Source organism: Chlorocebus sabaeus, chromosome 4, assembly GCF_047675955.1.
Source record: "Chlorocebus sabaeus isolate Y175 chromosome 4, mChlSab1.0.hap1, whole genome shotgun sequence".
NCBI classification, from domain to species: Eukaryota; Metazoa; Chordata; class Mammalia; order Primates; family Cercopithecidae; genus Chlorocebus; species Chlorocebus sabaeus.
This window is the reverse complement of record NC_132907.1, coordinates 15680159-15701948: the sequence shown is the minus strand read 5'-3', so window position 1 is coordinate 15701948 and position 21790 is coordinate 15680159. Positions and strand designations below refer to the sequence as shown.

Below are 21790 nucleotides of genomic sequence, written 5' to 3'. Positions count from 1 at the left end.
TAGCATATTTGTGTTGCTTTCCTTTCCCTCCAAGTCCCACAGAGGTGACAAGATGGGCATAGTGAATGCTGCAGACACATTGGGCTTGTGTCACAGCTGAGGAACCAAAGGCCCATAAATTTTTGAGCAAGTAGTAAGCACTGTAGCAGGCAGCAAACAAGCCAGGCCTCCTCTGCCCAGAGAGTGAGCAGTTACACTGAAGTCATGCTGTGGTCACCTTGACCTACTTAGTTGTCTATGGGACTAGCTACAGAAATTGCTCAGAATTGGGAGACAGATGAGTCCTGTGGCCTGGCACACTCAGTAAGAATGTGCAAGACCACCCAGGGGTATGGGGAGCTGCTTGTCCCCATAGTTTTAATACTTTGGAAAGGGGAAATAAATTATGAACAAACTTAATAGTTCTTATTTTAATAATTTACTCTAAACCACAAGACTTATTCCTTTATATGTATTTTTCAACATATATTTTCTTTTTTTAACTTAATCCCAAATATGATAGTATCAACATATATTTTCAAGACTATCCTTGTAACTATGCCAGTAAAAATGTCCAAGCTTATTTCTGAAATGTTTAATAAGAAATATAAAAACCACATGATTATATATATGTGTGTGTGTGCGTGTGTGTGTGTGTATATATATACATACACACGTATATACTGGTTTATTTCCATTATTTATTAAAATTGATCATTTCCTAAAGATGTCTGAGTACAGGGTAAACTATATTCTGATCCATTTCCCCATTTTTTTCACTGGATTTTTTTCCTAAAACAAACATAATAGAGAAACTGAATGCAGATTAGTAACTAGATTGCATTGCAACTAGGAAGAATAGGAATGAGCTTCCTTTTTCTTTTGTTGAGACAGAGTCTCGCTCTGTTGCCCAGGCTGGAGTGCAGTGGCACAATCTCTGCAAACTACAAACTTCACCTCCCAGGTTCAAGCAATTCTCCTGCCTCAGCCTCCTGAGTAGCTGGGATTACAGATGGGCACCACCACATCCAGCGAATTTTTGTATTTTCAGTAGAGACAGGGTTTCACCATGTTGGTCAGGCTGGTCTCAAACTCCTGACCTCAGGTGATCTACCCACCTCGGCCTCCCAAAGTGCTGGGATTACAGGCATGAGCCATCGCAGCCGGCTAAGTTTCCTTTCTTAAAAAGCTTTCAGTCCTGTTAGAAGCACTTGAAAACCCTTACCATCAAAAAACAGCATGAAATTTTGAGTATCCCTTAAGGATACTTTGACACTCCAAAGGAAAAAAATCAGTGTGACTACATTTTTTTAGGTTTCCTCTGTCCTGAGTCTCCAGGGGGCTGACTGCTGATGAACTAACTTAGCTGCTTACCCTTAGAGCAAACGCGTTTGCTTAAAACCTGGACATCAAAGAGAGTAGGGGAAGATGATCTTTAATTCAGCTGTCTTTAATTTTCTCTCGCTCTGTTGAAGTCTCACCAGGTTCTTTTCTTTCCTACACTGTGCCAGAAACACTCCCTGCTTAGGGACTTTGTGTTGGCTAGTCCTTCGGTAGGAAGTATGCTGCGTCCAGAGATCCTCAGCTCACTCCCTCTCTGCCTGCAGGCTTTTGCTTAAATGTCCCTCAAGGAAGCCTATGTAGACCACCCTACTTAAAATATCAACCACCACCCCCAACCCTTCCCCGGCACTCTTCATCTTTACCCTGCTTAATTTTTCCTTATAACGTATCTTCTAATATTCTATATTAATTTTATTTATGATGTGAACAGAGTATGCTTCTGTTTCTTGCTGAACCCGCAGTGCCTAAGATGTGTCTAGGACAAAGTAAGTTCTCAGTAAATATCTGAATGAATGAGAGAGTGAGCATATTCCTAATAAAAAAGAAAATGCAAACTTAAGAGCTGTTATTAAATTTTACAACTGGAACACCTTAGTTAATTTCATCATTGTTTCAGACAATAGATTTCAAACTTTTGGAAATGCCCTAAGGAGAGCCTAAATGCATTGCTATCTTATCTTCTTGCCATGCTCATTTAGCATCTCTAAAGTCCAGTGGTCCTGAAAATGAGCTCTTCAATTCAGGATATGCCAAATGATCCAAGAAAGAGCCAGGTGGATGAGTCCTGTGTTTTTGTTCAGAAACATAAAAGTGAAATATACTTTAAAAAAAAAAAAGGGGGGGGGGTAGACGGGATTGTTTGGCACTAAGATAGGTGAAAATGGGAAAACAGGACCTGTCTGCATTATTGTTAAGACTGGGATAAACTGAATAGCACAGCACTATCCAAAGAATCTTCTGTGATTATAGAAATATTCTATATCTGTATAGTCCAATATGATAGCCACTAACTACAGGTGACTAATAATACTTGAATTGGGGCTAGTATGGTGGGAGAATTTATTTTTGAAATTTATTTAATTTTAATTAAATAGCACATGTGGCTAGTGCTATTTAATGACACATATTGGGTAATGCAGGAATAGACTATGCCTCTGTTGTAAATTAGAGTAGGCAACATCTTTATGTCTCAGAGTGATCCAGCTATCATCACTCTACTCCTTTAACTTCACAATGTTTCCATTACTATTCAGAAAAACATTTCAAAAAATGTAAACGCAAAGACTTAGGCTAGGCAGACGGCATTTGGAAGTGTCTCAATTGTAGGTGAGGTCTGAAATTTTAGTTTAACGTAACCTCTTCATTACTAATTTTGTTGATTTTTTCAAAACGTAAAAATATTCTCAAAACCATTTCTACTTCTGTAATATAATATGTAATTATTTTAATCCACATATCCACTCTTCTTATGTATATAAATGTTAATGTATAAAATTGCAGAACAGTCCAAAGTTCATGTAAATGAAAACTTGCTGGCACAGGAAAAACACAAATAATTATAACCAGGCTTACCTTGTGTGAAGAGATGGGTGAGGGTGGGTAGGGGGAGCAGAGGTAGAACTTTAGCAAACTAACAGCAGGATGGATCTAACCTGTGAAGTGTGCCCACCAATAATGGAGACTCCTTCAACTTTTAAAACGTGTCGTTTAGAGGAGGCTAGCTTGCCATATTCTGGCTTGTCTCATGAGTTAAGACAAATCACAGACAGAGGAGAATAATGAATGTTGAAGTCTACAGAATAAAGTGCTAATGTAATGGTTATGAAAGAGATCTCAGTCAATATTCTCTTTCTCTGTAATATTACATTTTGCAGGTACTTTGTGTGTGTATATAGAGCAATAGACACTAAATTGGTCAGCCACCTGGAATATATGTTAAATGACACTAGTAAAGTTGTTCTTATTACTAAAATTGATTGGATTCCATTACGTTTTAATGTCTCCCCAATTTAAATCTCTAGACTATGTAATACATCTTGTCAAACGCTCCTGACATATAGATACCTGCTGCACAAGGAAAAATGCCATACATTAATCAATGAGTCAACGTAGCAAATCATCATTTTAGATTTTATAATTATTTTTTGGAATTTCACACAGAACACACGTTTCACTCTGTAACCTAAAAATATTTATGATAATTTAAACTAAATTTATGCCATTTTATAGAACACATAGTATTGCATACAGGCAATTCTCTACTATCTGTGCCCCTGGAGGAGGCAGAGCCACAGATGACTTAAAACAGAATTTTAAAGCTCTTTTAATGCTAATCCAAATCACTGGTATTTGACTTAAAATGCATTTTGTTTTTTAACTTTTTCACTGCATTTTGCTTAGGCTTATATTAATTATTTTGTGGCCCAAAAGCTTGACAAATGTCAGGGTTAAGGGTGTCTGGAATTAAAAGTGGGAAATTAAATTACCGGTAACTGAAAGTTGACCATTTAAAATGTGCTTATAAACCCATCATCAGGAGGATTCTCTAAGAACTGTATACAAGAGGCTGCTGTTTCTTCAATGGATTTTGACCAGCCACCAAGATTTCCAGCAAAGTAAGGAAGGATGCTAGCAGAAATATGGTTAAAGTAAGATACCTGTTTCAAAAAGAAAGTACAATATTTTAATTTCTTATTGACTTGGAGCTTTTTCAAGCAAGGATCTGAGTCTTGCTGGTGTAGGGGAGACTAAGACCCTAATCTTCTGGGGTACCTTCTGGAATAGATGATCTGAAAGGATGATCGTAGGATTCCCATAGTGTGGACACAAATTACAAGATTACAATTAATTAGGACATCTGGGTAAATTAAGAGATTTTTCTCTATCTGGCAGAGCCAATTAATCACAGATGTTTCATCAAACTTACAATGCATGAATTGCTGTCAATAGCGTGAATGAGAAATCCGGCACAAATGATTTCACTTCTGATGTACTGTGGAGACGGGGGGACCGATGGCAAAATGACCGACTTCACTGCCACTGTGTAAGTGTTACTGAAAGAAGACATTTTCTAAGCTCTTGTGAGAAATAAAGAATAGTTGTTAGAAAATAAATCCCTATAGTTAACCCAATTTATTTATACAGGTAGAAGTGAAACTATGAAGGCCCAGATCTTCTAGATGAGTGGTCTCATCAGAAAACACTCTCCAGGCTACATTCAAGGTAGGAAATAGTGTTTTCTGCCTTAGAATTGCATATACAATGCTTTGTGTAACTCCATGAAGCTGGAGTCAACCACCAACTGCAGTTTTATTGTGCCCTACAGGGTTGTAATTTCAGCCTCCTTTTCTTTTTAAATTAAAAACAGGCCGGGCGCAGTGGCTCATGCCTATAATCCCAGCACTTTGGGAGACTGAGGCTGGCAGATCACCTGAGGTTGGGAGTTCGAGACCAGCCTGACCAACATGGAGAAATCTCATCTCTACTAAAAATATAAAATTAGCTGAGCATAGTGGCACATGCCTGTAATCCCAGCTACTTGGGAGGCTGAGGCAGGAGAATCGTTTGAACTCGGGAGGCAGAGGTTGCAGTGAGCTGAGATTGTGCCATTGCACTCCAGTCTGGGCAACAAGAGCAAAACACCATCTAAAATAATAATAATAATAATAAAAACAATACCCATCATTGTTAAAAGAAAAACTCTCAACAATAGAGAACCCTGTAGGCTACAAAATAAAAATCTTCCTCCAGTCCAATTGCACTCCCATGCTATTCTCCACCCTAGAAGTGACCACTCTTAACATTTTATTGTATAAAAATAAATGTATAAGAATGACATTTATATAAGCAAAGGCACACAAAATTTTTTACATAAATATCATTTTACAAATATCGACTACAATTTGATTTTTCATCTAGCAATAAATCTTTGGAGGTGTTTCTCTATCAGTCCCATTATAGCTGCTTCATCCTTTTTAATGATGGTACAATACTTTGTAGTATGGATCTACCATAATTTATAAGATGGATTTTCCATTTGTTTCTAATATCTTTTGACATAATAAATGATATGACACTGAACATCTGTTAATACTCACATGTATGTGGGATTATTCGGGACACTTCCTCTTAGAAGCTAGCTGCCATGCTCTGAGCAGTTCAGTGTACATGGGAAAACCATATCTGGGTCCTCTGATCGATAGCCCCAGCTGACAGCCAGCCATGGTGGATGTCTGGCACAGTCAAGCCTTGCTGAATTCTAAACTAATTCCCAGTGTCTTATTTGGCTTTCACTGCATTTTTACTAATCATGGTATGTTTCAAAGGTTTACTGAATACCAGTTTTACATCTACATAGGAAAAGGAACTACTTTAGGATTCTTGCATTGTACTTTGCAAATAGCTGGCACTTAATAGATGACAGTTAATTTTTAAAATAATAGTTAAAGATTCATCTAGGTATAATTCAAATGAACATAATTCAAGAGCAGAAATATCTACACAGACTTACTTATTTTCACATCAACTTTTTTTTTTTTTTTTTTTTTGAGATGGAATCTAGCTCTGTCACCCAGGCTGGAGTGCAGTGGCACCATCTCAGCTCACTGCAAGCTCCGCCTCCTGGGTTCACACCATTCTTCTGCCTCAGCCTCCCAAGTAGCTGGGACTACAGGCACCTGCCACCATGCCCAGCTAATTTTTTGTATTTTTAGTAGAGATGGGGTTTCACCGTGTTAGCCAGGATGGTCTCGATCTCCTGACCTCGTGATCCGCCTGCCTTAGCCTCCAAAAGTGCTGGGATTACAGGCTTTCACATCTTCTAATTTCTATCCTATACTATGAAATAGTGATAGAACACTTGAACTGCATATACTCACCCATCTTTGAGAGGTTTTCTTCGTGATATGAGTACTACCAAGTCTTTGGGTTTGTCATCATTCAGCACAGGACAGGTGATGTGACACAGTTGATCATCTTCACTCACCCAGTCTATGACTTCACAGGACCTGTGTATATAGAACAGTGAAAAGCAGCTACACTTTCTACCTGGTAAGGCATTCACTTCCTTTATTTGCTTATATAATCTCATTATTGGTATCCTTATTTGCCCCTTCAGCTCACCTAATCATCCCCCTAAAAGCCAGCATTATTGCTCAAGTCTGTCTTTAGAAGAGCTCTTTGAGGCCGGGCACAGTGGCTCATGCCTGTAATCCTAACACCTTGGGAGGTCGAGGTGGGAGGATCACTTGAGGCCAGGAGTTCAGGACCAGCCTGGGCAAACTTGCAAAACCTTATCTTTACAAAAAAATTTTAAAAAATTAGCTGGGTGTGGTGGTGCATGCCTGTAGTCCCAGCTACTCGAGGGGTGGAGGTGGGAATATCACTTGAGCCTGAGAGGTTGAGGTTGCAGTGATCCATGATTGTGCCACTGTACTCCAACTTAGGTGACACAATGAGATCCTATCTCAAAAAAAAAAAAAAAAAAAAAAAAAAAAAAGCCACAACAAACAAACAAACAAACAAACAAAAAACACAAGAGCTCTTTGATCAGAAGGAATAATTCTGCAAGTGATAGGGGATGGTGGCCATCTGACTTCAAGTTCATAATTCTCGATACTTCAGTGAAAGGCATTGAGCTGTTTTACACAAAATTATTTTTCTCTAGGATCAAGTAAAAACATTGTGAGGACTCTTAAATCATATAGTCAGTCCAAGAAGGATTGTTTACATAGATAAAGAAATGTGGCATATTGGAAACGGCACTAGCTTTGGAGTCACACAACTTTCTTTTGACTCCCAGATTGCCACTTACTCGCTACATAAGTTGCATTAGGCAAGTCATTTTATTTTTTATCTATAAAATTTAGATAATGATACGTGGGGTTATTGCAAGGATTCAGCGAAAACACCTGGCATAGTACCTGAATCATAGTAGATGTACGAGAAAAGTTAGTTGAATAAGAATTCATTCATTCATTCCCCCATTTGTTCAACTTCAATTTGGCCGGAATGTCAAGTGACAGAGAATAGTGGGAGAAACATTTTTAAAGCATTAACACCAAAGTTTAGGCATTGTTATTCCTAAAAGCTTTGTACTGGTAGAGTATCTACCAAACTGATGCAAGAAAATTGAGAAGTGTTCCTCTTCTCTCAGAATGATTTATTGTGATAGCATTAACCATGACGTATCATTCTGATATGGGAGGTGGGCAGGGAAGTGTTGGATAGAGAAGGGAAGGGTCACTGGTGAGGGCTCCACCCTCGGGCCTGTGCCCATGGACCTAAATGAGGACAGGCATTTCTGTTTTCAGACCCCAAAAGTTACCTTTTGGCCCACCACACCCCACATCCTGTGTCCATAAAAAACCCGAGACACTAGCGGGCACATCCAGCCTAGCGGGCTGGATGTTGAGAGGAACAGAAGAGCACACCGCCAGACACCAGCAGACGCTGGCAGGCCATCGATGGTGGAAAGACATAGAATTCGGTCAGGGGTGGCCAGAGGAGAGTCTGGTGGCCGGGCAGCCTGACTCCAGAGGAAGACCACCTTCCAAATCCATCCTCCTTCTGGCTCCCATCTCCCATCTTATCCATCTCGCTAAGAGCAGCTTCCACCACTCAAAACCTTGCACCCATCCTCCAAGGCCACGTGTGAGCTGTTTTTCCCAGTACACTAAGGCAAGAATCCAGGATACAGAAAGCCCTCTGTCCTTGCAATAAGGCAGAGGGTCTAACTGAGCTGATTAACACAAGCTGTCTGCAGACAGCAAAACTGAAAGAGCACATCACAACACACACCCACTGGGTCTTCCGGAGCCATAAACACTCAACCCTAGATGCTGCCATGGGGTTGGAGCCCAAAAAACGCTCCCCATGACTTAAGCACCTGCATGATCCCTCTAGGGGTTTGAGCAGCATGAAGAAACAAGCCACACCCCTCTCACAGGCCCTACCAGGAGGATAAGGGAACTCCTCCCATTTAAACTCTAGCATCTGTGCAAATGTAACACATGACCTTAGAGATGTTTCACTTTAGTGGTATTAAATCATCTATTACATGGTATTTCTAAATCTCTATCACAGTGAGTTTTAGAAAATTTAAAGATGAGCCTCTATCTTGTCAAGATTAGGAAATGCTTAACATAATAGGAAGCCCATCTCACCAACCCTTCCATGTCAACAAGGTGGCCATGAAGCCCTGTGGGTTGCTATAGCCAAGGTGGCTGGGCCTCAGTGCAGCTGGTCCCCATCAGTGCAGTTGGCAGGGTACACAGCTCTGTACTGTGTTCCAGGAAAGGGCCGGGGAGTGGAGGAGATTGGATTAGGGATGCAGGAGACAGGGAATAGCAGGAGTAGGAGATGTAGGCTAATATGAGCAGGGACATCATCAGGAGGTGAGCAGGAAGGCATGCCTTTCACCTCGGGGCTCGCACAGCTTGCTGGCTTAGCTTCTCACCAGGGAGGGTTGCTTCACAGAGAAGTAAGGAACTGCCAATGAAATATTGAGACTAGGCAGGACAAGTGGATAATCACTTCCTCAAGAGCAATGAGGTTGCATATTAAAGTAGAAGAGTGTAAAATTCAGAGCATGACAGACTTGGGTTCCAATTTGGGTTCCATCACTTTATTGTCTGTGCAATCTTGGCAAGTCTTAGAACCTCTTAAATGGAAATAATATCGACCTTGAAGTTACTGGTAGAATTACAATAGATGTGGGTAAAGCAGGTCAACTCAATATAGATGATAAGTGAGTATAATTTTTGTTTTGTGTCTCTCAATATCACCTGATGCAGTATTCTGTCCACAGCAAACTTTATTTTTATTTTGACAGGGTCTCCTGTGTTGCCCAGGCTACAGTGTAGTTGTGTGATCTTGGCTCACTGCAGCTTTGACCTCCCAGACTCATGCAATCCTCCCATCTGGGCCTCCCAAGTAGCTAGGACTACAAGCATGCACCACCATATCCAGTTAATTTTTGTGTATTTTATAGAGAGGCTTTCACCATGTTGCCCAGGCTGGTCTTGAACTCCTGGGCTCAACTATCCACCTGCCTCAGCCTCACAAAGTGCTATGCCCGGCCAAACTTTTAAAAATACTCTTTAAACAATGGGTCACACATTGGACAGTGGAGATGGACTGCAATATGGAGATCATCTTTTACATGATGTCAAGTTTGATTGAGAAAAATTTTTAAGTTTGTTCTTACACACAATGGGGGTCCCACAAAGGTCGCTTTGTAAAGTCAGACAAGAGACGATAAGCCAAATGTGCTGGACTTCCCACGTGCTTTTCAACCCAAACAGATAAAACATCATGCTCTTCCAGAGTATATATTTTTATCTAAAAGACAACAAAAAAAATTACATTACAAAAGAAAACTGATGCTTTTACTTTAGAAACCATACGCATATATATGTAGTCAAAGACCAATTGCATTAACTAAGGCACCTTATTTCCTGGATGAAATTGAAGCCCCATGGCAATTTCTCTTCAAATACTGGGATGTCTAGAGGTCTGTCCAGGATGCTGTAGTCCCGTGTCCTCTAAACAATATGTGACTTGAGGGTGGGCTATTTAATTACTGCACAACAGTTTTTTTTTCTCATGAAAAATGTAAAAACCTAGACCTTTCTCTCCTTGTCCCTTTGTGATGTTTCCCTGCCTCTACTGAGGAAAAAATAGAAAATATCACCAGACTGCTAGGCAGGTCAGCACCTCATCTCCCTCAAGAGAGCGGAGTCAAGGCTATAGCTTAGGACACTTTCCCAGGATGTCAGGCATGTCTTCAAGTGGGCCGAGGGGATCCAGGAACTGAGTCAACCACCTCTAGAACCATCTCAGCCTCTCAGCAGGGCCCCTGGAGCACGATATTTCCTCAGCACAAAGCACCCTTTCATTTCTGAAACACTGTGGCTGGATCATCCTTCTGAACGGCCAGTTCCTGGTTTCCTAATGCACATTATTCCTTAGGTAAGAGGAGGCATGCCTTGGGGAGCCATTTGACATATACTTAAGCATGAATACATCCCGTGCTACTCTCAGCTTTTCTTCTGCTGTGTTTTTGGCAATAATCAGAGATGTGTGTTCAGCTAAGAAAACATTTCTATCCTTCCCATTTTCTTTTCTCTTTCAGGGTACTTTGAAAAGCTAGTGTTGAAATTTGCTACCTTATAACCATTCCCATGGCAACAAGCTGTGAGAAAACAAACAAATACAGGGTTAGGACTTCACTGCAGGAATCAGGCAGATGGAAAAAAATCAGGCTGTAAAGGAGAAACCTTTATTTAAATATAAATATTATCAATAAGAGAATGAAGAAATGAGAAATTAGCTACAAGCAGCTCAGACACAAGTGATTATTTGCTTATATCATTTAACCTCTCCAATTGAACTTGCTTCCAAGCTTCCCTTTAAATCCAGCCTGCAAAGGAAGACATGATCGAGGCTGTCAGCACTTATCAAACACCAAGAAAACTACAGATGGGGCTCCAGGTGGCTGGTGAGACTCACCCTACTTAGCATGGGCATGCCTAACTTTGCCCCCAGCACAGGGGGAGTTGAAGGAGGTTCGTTGGTGTATATCCAGAGAAATCATCAGATTTATCAGTCATCCAATCAGTGCTTGGTGGGCAAGTGGCTCTAGGATGGGCTGCTGGGGCTCTGCAATCTCAGAGGAGCTGAAGGCAGGTGGCCAGGGTGAACTCCATAGTGCCAGTCCTATTCTGGCCTTGGGTCAGCCATGCTCCATTCTGGTGGAACGAGATGGAGTGGGATGCAATATTGTGCTGAGCACTTATTAAGAGTTGAATTATGTCTCTACCCTTCCATCCCCAAATTCATGTGCTGTAGTCCCAACCTCCTCTACCTCAGAATCTGACCTTATATGGAAATAGGGTTCTTACAGATGTAATTAGTCAAGATGAGGTTGTACTGTGGTAGGATGGACCCCTAATCCAATATGACTGGCATCCTTGTTAAAAAGGGACATTGGACATAGACATGCTTACAGGGAGAACACATGTGATGACAAAGGTAGAGATCCAGCGATGTTTCTATAAGCCAAGGAGTGCCGAAGACTGCCAGAAAATCACCAGAAGCTAGGAGACAAGCATGGAACAGATTGTCCCTCACAGGCTCAGAAAGAAGCAACCCTGTTGACATATTGGTTTTGGGCTACCAGCTTCCAGAACTGTGAGACAATAGATTTCTACTGTGTCCACTACCCAGTTTGTGGTCCTCTGTTATAGCAGCCCTAGGAAACGAATACAGCACTTTCCTAGGTGGCTGCTCCTCAGGCTGCAGTCACATGCTTCTGCTTCCTATCATGGAGCCAAATCAAACATCAAGCTAAGTTGTAACTACCACTGAATTCTGCCCTTACAGAGTTCACTCGACTTATCCAATGTCAGGTACAGTACTGGATGAGCAAATTCGATTTTGATCTTTCCCCTAGAAGGTGAGGGAAGCAGAAAGTCCCCATTGCCCTGCTGTCTAAATCAATGATATTGATGCAAACAAAGCAGACAAAGAAATGCAGTAGTTTTGGTTCTCTTTAAACCCTGCTAAGAAAGACCAGCTTTTGCTTAGTGAAAAAATTTTCCAGGAACAGTTCTCCAAGACTATGAATTACCTTTCACACTTGGGAATATAAAGATTCAATTTATTTATTTATTTATTTATTTATTTATTTATTTATCTATCTATTTGTAACCAACTGATATGGTTTGGATTTGTGATTTCAACCAAATCTCATGCCAAATTGTAATCCCCAGCGCTGGAGCAGGGACCTGGTGGGAGGTGACTGGATCATGGGAGTGGACTTCCCCCTTGCTGTTCTTGTGACAGTGAGTTCTCATGAGATCTGGTTGTTTGAAAGTGTGTGACACCTCATCCTCTCTCTTCCTCCTGCTCTAGCCATGTAGGATGTGCCTGCTTCCTCTTTACCTTCTGCCATGATTGGAAGTTTCCTGAGGCCTCCCCAGCCATGCTTCCTGTGCAGCCTGTGGAATCGTGGGCCAATTAAACCTCTTTTCTTTAACAATCACCCAGCCTCAGGTAGTTCTTTATTGCAATGTGAGGATGAACTAATACACTAACTCAAATGTTTTCTTTATCATTTGATGGTTGGAGAATTTTATTCTATGAAATGAAGCTTAAAGCAAGCAAGCTGAAAATCTGCTAGAGCTTGCTAACATTTTATTAGTGATATCTTTTTTTTTCATTTTAATAAGATTCTTTTGAATTTGAATTTGAATGTCTTATACAAATAGTATAAGAGGGCTTTCAATCCCAACACTTTGGGAGGCCAAGGCTGGCAGATCACCTGAGATCAGGAGTTTGAGACCAATCTGGCCAACATGGTTATACCCTGTCTCTACTGAAAATACAAAAATTATACAGGGGTGGTGGAACATGCCTGTAGTCCCAGCTACTTGGGAGGCTGAGGCATGAGAATCCCTTGAACCCGGGAAGGGGAGTTGCAGTGAACCGAGATCACGCCACTGCACTCCAGCCTGGGCAACAGAGTGAGACTCTGTCTCAAAAAAACAAACAGTACAAGAGGAAACAACTAAAAATTTGAGAATTTTTGTACCATCTATTGACAAATATGTTTTGAAGACTACACTGTGGGAAAGAGGGCAAAAGTGGTTTTTATAGAAGCCTAGGGGAGCCTTCATTTTCCTTGGAGGTATCTGGAGATGACCATGGGGGCCAAGTGGGTGGGGGTTGGAGAGGCAGAGCTCTGGGCCCAGCCCCTCCCCTAACTCCACGAGACTAGCTCCCCTCCGGTCTGTTTCCCATACTAGGGATCTGTCCTGTGTAAAGGATTTCAGGTGGTTCGTGTCATTCTGGCTTTCTCCATAATTTTCCCAGTACATCCCCAGGTCTTCCTTAAATAAAAAGCTACTCTTGTCAGGCCAGTCTCCTACTCAATGCTAATTTATACCAGGAGAACTTGGCGCAAACTACCTACTGCCTAGAAAGCCCTATTTCTCCCTCAGCAATCCACTCCTGACACTGTCTTCAAGGAGGTAAGAATGGCCTCCTCTCTGAAGTTCTCCCTATATAACTGTCTTCTCTTACTTGGAATTGCCTGTAAGAGCTGACTTTTATGGTTTAAGCACTATAATCTCTCACTTGTTAATAAACAACCTTATAATTATTCTTCAGCTGTTTCATGTACCTTTGTGATGTTTCCAAAATACACATTTTGCTCCTTGTATTACTACTACAATTAATTCTATCATTACACATGAAACATGAAATGAATTAAAACCATAAGCCCTATCCAATTTCATCACACACAGTATAATCTTAGATTTTTACCATCTAATTTATATTGAAAACCTGGAAAAAACATGATTTTTTTTTTTTTTTTAGAGATGAGATCATTTTATGTTGTCCAGGCTGGCCTCAAACTCCTAGGCTCAAGCAATCCTTCTACCTCAGATTCCCAAGTAGCTGGGACTACAGGTGGATGCTGTCAGACCCGGCTTTGAGGAAAGTATGATTCTTTTTTTTTTTTTTTTTTTTTTTTTTTTTTTTTTTTTTATACAGGGTCTCACTCTGTTGCTCAGGCTGGAGTGCAGTGGCACAATCTCGGCTCACTGCAACCTCCGCCTCCCAGATTCAAGTGATTCTCATGCCTAAGCCTCCCCAGCAGCTGAGATTACAGGTGCCCGCCATGACACCCGGCTAATTTTTTATTTTTAGTAGAGATGGGGTTTCACCATGTTGGTCAGGCTGGTCTTGAACTCCTGACCTCAAGTGATCCACCCACCTCGGCCTCCCAAAGTGCTGGGATTACAGGTGTGAGCCACTGCGCCTGGCCAGAAAGTATGATTGTTTTTTGTTTTGTTTTGTTTTTTTTGACATGGAGTCTCACTCTGTTGCCCAGGCTTGAGTGCAGTGGCACGATCTCAGCCCACTGCAACCTCTGCTGCCCAGGTTCAAGCAATTCTCCTGCCTCAGCCTCCCAAGTAGCTGGGATTACAGGCATCTGCCACTGCTCCTGGCTAATTTTTGTAGTTTTAGTAGAGACAGGGTTTCAGCATCTTGGCTATGCTGGTCTTGAACCCCTGACCTTGTGATCCACCTGCCTCAGCCTCCCAAAGTGTTGGGATTACAAACATGAGACACTGCACCCGGCCCAAAAGTATGATTCTTAACAGACAACTGTGTTGTAAGAATTATTCAACTAAAAGGTGACAGAAAAAATTAGAGTCATATTTTGAAATTAAAAACATATAAGCTGTAAAACGTGGGAGAGAAGAGGATAATTCTTCAAAAACATTTTTTATCAGATTTTTAAAATCAGATTTTCATCATGAGTATATTCTTTAAAGGAGAAATTCAAATTCAATGGAAATAATGTAAGAATATTTTTTTAACTATACAATATCCTCTAGTAACTATTTACATAATAATTAAGAATTAGTCATTGATAGCTCTCCCACAACACTAGCAAATTTATTTGGGTATGCTTTGGGCCACACCCTCCCAAGAACTGAAGTTACATTCTACGACTTCACTAAATATGTTCTTTCACTTCATTCCAGACATGAATTTGTTTTTTCCACTGCTGCTCATGAATGCTCAGATCCCAGCAATGATGAAAGAAGCAGGTTTTATAATAGTGAAAGAAAACAAAGTAGTGAAGCATCTTTTATGAGAGATAAACAAATGCATTAGTTAAACCTGTGTTTCTGCATCACTGAACCAGGCAAAGACAGAAACTTCACTGGATCCAAATGGGATAAGGAAGACCTTTAAAGGATTTAACAGTGAGGACAAATAAATCATAAAAGGAAACAACCAAAAACAAAACATTCAGAAGAGGTCAAAGTCAGAGTTGAAAGGCATCAATGAAGTAGCATCTGAATTTACTTAGATTTTAAGGTAAAGTAACAATATAATTTATCATTCAAACTGGAACACCAAGACACTGTTAATAATTATGATGGGACAACAGGTGTAAGCCAGAACTGTCCCAAGAAAATCAGGACATACTGTCATCCTATTTCATAGGCTGCTGCTTCACTGATGATGAAAATCAGTGCATACTGAAATATGAACGTAGCCAAAGTGCTGGCATTAGTGAGCGTCTCTGAAGTGCTAGGCGCTCCTGTGGTCTGGGTGTAATGGTGAGCAGATCGGCCCTCAGAGAGCTTACAGTCTAGTTAACGTGGGCATGACCTTCCAAGGGTCTCCTAATAAACTTCTGAAATTAAATAAAATTAAGATCCAAATGATGTATGTCTCTTTAAACCTGATGGCATGCAAAACACTGTAACAGGTCCTAAGAGAGATACAAAGAAGTCAAGACAAAGCCTCTTTCTTAAGAGGTTTATAATGTACTCAGGGAAAGAAGATCATGTATAAGCATGTGTAAAAAGTTAAATTTCCATGTAAGGCTTAAATATTAATTTGAGGTAGCTGGGGAAGAAATGTCATAAGGTAGTGTATAATTAATTGAAAAATTGTTTGTTTATTTATTTATTATTTTTAGAGACAGAGTCATGCTCTATTGCCCAGGCTGGAATGCAATGATGTGATCATAGCTCACTGGAGGCTGAAATGCCTGGGTTCAAGTGATCCTCCCACCTCGACCACCTGGGCAGCTAACACTACAAGTGTCTGCTACCATAGCTGGCTGATTTTTAATTTTTTTGTAGAGATGGGGTCTCATTATTTTGCCCGGGCTTGTATCAAACTCCTGGCCTCAAGGGATCCTCCTGCCTTGGCGTCCCAAAGTACTAGGATTAGTACATGAGCCAGCACACTCAGCCAAAAAAATTAATTTTAAAGAAGTCATGACTAAAGGAGTTACTAGAAAAAGAAGTTCCTAAGTCAAGTGTGGCAGGAGAGGCTTTATGGAGAAGCATCTGTCCTGATCTAGATCAGGTGGGATTTGGGTAGATGGAGAAGAGAAGGAGGGAGAGACGGGATGTGAGAACCTAAGCTCAGAGGTAGGAGCATGTGGGGCATATTTGAAGGACTCCAAATCAACCAGCTTGTAGAGACAGGGCTGAAAAGATGGTTGCCTCTTATAAACAGTTTCCTCAAAAGGTTTTTTTTTTTTTTTTATCTTAAAAGCTGCAGTAGAAGCAGTAGAACCACCACCACCACCACCAAAGGTTTCATTTGTGATGGGCAATGGACTATGCAAATACCTGGAGGTGTCCTACCTTTTCCACAGTGCTGGTAACCTCCCATCCCCTTTTGGCTGCCAGTTTTTTGAGGGCCTCCACATTGCTGTCACTCAGGGATGCCTAGAATAGAAATATTTTTAAAGCTATGTGTTCAATACATGGATGTGTGATCATATATTTTCTGCTTAAAAAATAGACACTGTTGGAGGAGGTATGTGTTGAGTCCCAGTGATAATGTTGAGTTTAGAACTAAACTACAGGCCGGGTAAGGTGGCTCAAGCCTGTAGTCCCAGCACTTTGGGAGGCCAAGGCATGCAGATCACTTGAGGATAGGAGTTCGAGACCAGCCTGGCCAACATGGTGAAATCCCATCTCTACTAAAAATACAAAAATTAGCCAGGTGTTGTAGTGCAAACCTGTAAACCCAGCTACTTGGAGGCTGAGGCAGAAGAATCGCTTGAACCCGCCACGTGGAGGCAGAGGTTGCAGTGAGTGAAGATCGCGCCACTGCACTCCAGCCTGGGCGACAGAGTGAGACTCTGCCTCAAAAAAACAAAGAAACTAAGCTACAGCTAGAACAAAAAAGTTATAAAAACATATAATTTTTATCTTGAACCCTTAATTTAGAATTCAGACAAAGTAACTGTATACTTAACAACTGGGTCTCTATCATTTTAGTTGGTGTCCTGAGCAAAGACAGACTACCTTTCAGTATGACTGATAATCAACATGTAATAAGTAAACTTGGATTTCTCTTTACATTTAATGGTTAAAAATATTCAAATGATACTACTTTGTTACTGTTTTTATAAAAATGCAAGCTGGCGGGCACACGTCATGGTGAGATGCCGGATGGGACTGTGCCATGCTTCTGGAACATACCTGACGGCAGAGCATCCTGAGTCTGCAGTTTGGGAACTATAAGAAGTCAAACAAGGCTCAGCTGCCGACTGGTAAGCAGTAACTGATAGCCTGGTTTCATTTCATTTTGACATGACTGACTGATATAATCCACCTTGTCACATAGCCTGTGTAGGCACAACCTAAGCCAGTTAGGCCAGGTGATTTCCATTTTTGTAATGATAAGACTTTTATATGAAGAGCTCCAAATCATAAAATGTCACCTGCTTGCTGATATCCCAGTGTATGCAAAGTGGAACCTCTTCTTTGTGGGAAATAACATATTTCCTGGAAAAAAAATTAAAATGTTAAATGAGAGGTTTTTTTTCCTCTGCATTTAGCACACAACAATAACCATAATACTTTCTTGAACTTCTATCAGCCATGGATATCAGTGGAACAATGTGGAAGAACTATTTCCATAAGTCAGTCATCAGCCTTTGCGGCCAGGAAACATCAGATCTTCTCTTTTTCTGTTATGTGGGAATAGAGACCCAGAGAGGGGCTCTTATATAATTTGTCAGATTAGCGAAGACTCCATAAAATCATTACACCTTATGTTCCTTACCTGCCTAGGCGAATTCTCTTGCGTGCAATAGCTCCCCGATAGCGTCTAAAATCATCCTTTAATCAAAAACAAAATAAAATCAATAAAATAAAATAAAATCTCTACTATCTTAGTGTTATAATCCTTAAGTATCCTTCTCCTAAATCAATCAAAAGGGCTAACTGGGATGTGGCATCTCTCCATGAACTGACTTCATCAAGTCAGAGCCTCTGTGCTGAATCCACAAAGGGCAGTTGCACTGACAAAGGTGTAATCCTTCCAGTTATTTTCTTCCTTTTTCAAAAGTGGAGATTATTAACATTTCTATTACCAGAATTGTACTCAATTCTTACTACAGAGTTTTTAGAAAAAATTAACATTGGCGATCATGTAATTTCGGGATGAGGGAAAGATATAGTTCCCATGAACGTGGCACAGCATCAAGAGCTAGAGGTAAGGAAGCGAGAGAAGAGACCTAGAAATAGGACCCAGAAGGTGACATCCTACCCACAGCAGTGTGTGGCCCAGTAGAGGTGAGGTCTTCAGGGCTTCCATTATTTGAACAAATGATCAGAGTGCTCGGTGGGGAAAAGGAAAAGAAAAAAGCCCACTTCACTTTGTGATGCTGAAAAGAGAGAAAACCAAAGGTGAAGAGCCAAAGAGGTCGTTGCTGTTGGCAGGAGATTCTGGGTAGAGCTCTCTATTCATAGGTCTGGCTAATGAACCTCGTGTGATAATAACTGACCTTTGAAATGGGTTGAATTCTGGGAAACGTGATGAGATTTTCCTTATCATCAGCAGCATTGTAAATGAGAAAAGCACTATTGATGTGACGCCCTCGGCCCTCAGCCCATTCCTGACAGTCAAAGGCCTCCACGCGAACTCCAACTTCAACACTGTGAAGGATGACGCAGGGCGGTGGGCAAAGAGGATCTCGACCCATTAGGCCCTCCTTGCCCACTGCCGCCACCTCCTCCAAGCAACAGGAGGATAAGGGCCTTGGTTTTCTTCTTTGTTATCAGCAAATCTGTGCAACTATTAACATCCATTTTCAGGTCAATGGGCTGCTTTTTACAAGCCCCTAAGAGCATTTCCATTTTACTTCCCCACTTTCAAGTGGGAAAAAGGCCAGGAAGGGCTTTATATACATTCATGAACATATTTTGGCAATGTGAAGGAGGGCTTAAATTGTGCCAAAGTTAAGTTTTCTTCCCTAAAATAAACAATTATGTAATTAAAAAATAAACACTGTAATTAGATAGGAAACACAGATATTCTTTTTATATTTAAAAAGAAAAAAATACTAAATCAAATCTTTTCATTGTGTACCAAGAATAATAAAAATAACTGGGAAGTGGTTTGGATTTCATGGTGGTAATACTAGGTCCATTATGAATTGATTGACCATCTAGTCACTGGGACTGGCAGGAAAAGTTAATAATTATGCAGGGATGACAGGTACAAACCAGGTCCAACTTGGGCCAACTGGGACATACGGTCACCCTTATAAGACAAAAACCAGTCTGTTACAATTTACTAATTGTGAGAAGGCCCCAAGCAGAACAAAGGGTTAAACATGTGTCCATGGATTTTGAAAATTGCATGAAAAAAAATGGAATTTTGTTAAAGTAGTTCCTATACTCACCTCCAGGCTGAAATTAAAAATTACATTTGTGCAAGTTTAAATTTCTTCATAGCAGTCTAAGGGCTCACTTTACCAGGTCTGAAATGTATTGTTGACAATGGCAGTGAAGACAAGACGATCTCCAACTGTAGATGGCCCCCGGAACTTAAACATATCTATGGACTTCAGAAAGGGATGTGCCCAACACAGGCGACTGGAGAGACAAAGGGAGGGAGAGAGAAGAAAGCAATCACTCATTCATCCATTGAACAAATACATAGACAAGTCTTCAGCCTATTTTCTAAATAAGCATTTCTTTAAACTTGACTGAAATAAATAACTGGCTTATGTGTGTTGAGGGTAGGTCTGCACGCTACCTGCCAATATCTTGGGAAATAACGGGTCCCCGAGTAGTGGAGTCTTTACCCAGATGCTTCTACGCCTCTCGTAACAGTCCTACTCTTGTCTCGTTTCCTAGGGAAGTCCCTTGGAACAACAAACCAATGCTTTTTGTTCTAATTTGAATTTTAGTCATCCGGATAGCTCATGACTGTAGTCTCAAGAAGTTGTGATCCGGGTTGAAGTGGGGCCCAAGTGAAGGCAGGTGTCCTCACACAATTCCTCAGCTTCACAGTTAATCAAATTCACCCACAGATCAAAAGACAAGATTTTCCCCCCAGAAAAATTACCTGGATTGCTACATAAAGCCTGAAAGGCTAGGAGATATGCATTTTATAATTTTTGTGTGTATGACATGTTGAAATAGTTATATATAATATTTAATTTCAGAAAGTTACTTCCATAATTTTCTACATTTTAGATTCCCACTGTCATCATTCAATTACTCTGTGCCAACACCAAGTGAACAGATGCTGCCATAGTTATATTATAAGCCTTTACAAAGAACATGTTCAATTGCTTTACTGTCATTAAGAATGACAATCTCATTTTAAAAACAAGCTCACTTATTTTTGCACGATTTTTAGAAAGGATAACTACAGGTTTCTAACTATAGTCATAACTATAGACATATCAATAATAAAATTATTTTAATTTGAGGGAAATACAACCTTAGCAATTTTCAACGGTTATGAAAATTGTCAGAAGGGCAGATCCTATTCAAATGCATTTCCAGGGTACAGAGTGTTCCCTAAAGCTGCTCAATTACCTACATCTTTCCATTAAGAATAAAATAACCTTTTTGAAATCGAGGAGTCTTTAAAAGTATTCTAGGCCGGCACGGTGGCTCACGCCTGTAATCCCAGCACTTTGGGAGGCCGAGGTGGGCGGATCATGCGGTCAGGAGATCGAGACCTCCTGACGGGGTGAAACCCCGTCTCTACTAAAAATACAAAATATTAGCCAGGCGTGGTGGTGGGCGCCTGTAGTCCCAGCTACTCGGGAGGCTGAGGCCGGAGAATGGCGTGAACCCAGGAGGGAGAAGCTTGCAGTGAGCAGAGATTGCACCACTGCACTCCAGCCTGGGCGACAGAGCAAGACTCCATCTCAAAAACAAAAAAAAACACACAAGAAAACCCAAAAAAGTATTCTAAATATTCTCTTCCTTCTTTTCCTATTTTTCAGTTAATTCTTTGGCCATAATTATTTTTAACCAGCACCTTTAAAGGTCAGACCTAACTGTAAATTGTCTTTGAAAAGGTTTGTAACTGACTGACTTTATTTATTTACTTATTTATTTATAGAGGCTGGAGTGCAGTGGCATGATCATAGCTCACTGCAGCTTTGAATCCCTGGGCTCAAGTGATCATCTCACTTCTGCCTCCCAACTAGCTGGGACTATAGGTGCACACCACCACACCAGTACATTTTTTTGTAGAGTCAAGGTCTTGCTATGTTGCCCAAGCTTGTCTTGAACTCCTGGCATCAAGCAATCTTCCTGTTTCAGCCTCCCAAAGTGCTGGGATTATAGGTGTGAGCCACCATGCCCAACCTAGACTGATTATTTTTAACTGTGAAGCCTGTCTTCTATTTCTATTCTGCATTTACTTTGTCACAAGCTATCAAGACAACGAGTTGCAGTTTCATAAGATCAATATTCATAATTCAGAATAAAGTATTAAAACTGTCATCTCATTTTTATTTTTGAACCAAACATTTAAACATTCACCTTCAAACAAAAGGACAGATTAATCCTAAAGTAAGCAAGTAAATGATTTAGAAATCCTTATAAAAGGCAACATTTTCCTCAGTCTTTTCCTTAACTTCTTGAGTAGCCCAAGAACT

The 21790-nt window shown here is 40.6% G+C and overlaps 1 protein-coding gene across 1 annotated transcript in view; it reads right to left on the bottom strand.

Moving 5' to 3' along the window:
- Window positions 1–3432: 3432 nt before the first annotated feature.
- The window catches only part of ACOT12 (acyl-CoA thioesterase 12), a 65236-nt gene continuing 46878 nt past the window's right edge, over window positions 3433–21790 (bottom strand). The window contains exons 7-15 of the mRNA XM_007977011.3: window positions 19641–19760; window positions 18668–18818; window positions 17944–17999; window positions 17600–17663; window positions 16512–16595; window positions 9530–9663; window positions 6201–6329; window positions 4250–4376; window positions 3433–3980 (exon numbers count right to left, since the gene is read on the bottom strand). Coding sequence (XP_007975202.3) covers window positions 3831–3980; window positions 4250–4376; window positions 6201–6329; window positions 9530–9663; window positions 16512–16595; window positions 17600–17663; window positions 17944–17999; window positions 18668–18818; window positions 19641–19760 — 1015 coding nt within the window. The 3' untranslated portion in view covers window positions 3433–3830. The remainder of the gene's footprint in view (window positions 3981–4249; window positions 4377–6200; window positions 6330–9529; window positions 9664–16511; window positions 16596–17599; window positions 17664–17943; window positions 18000–18667; window positions 18819–19640; window positions 19761–21790) is intronic.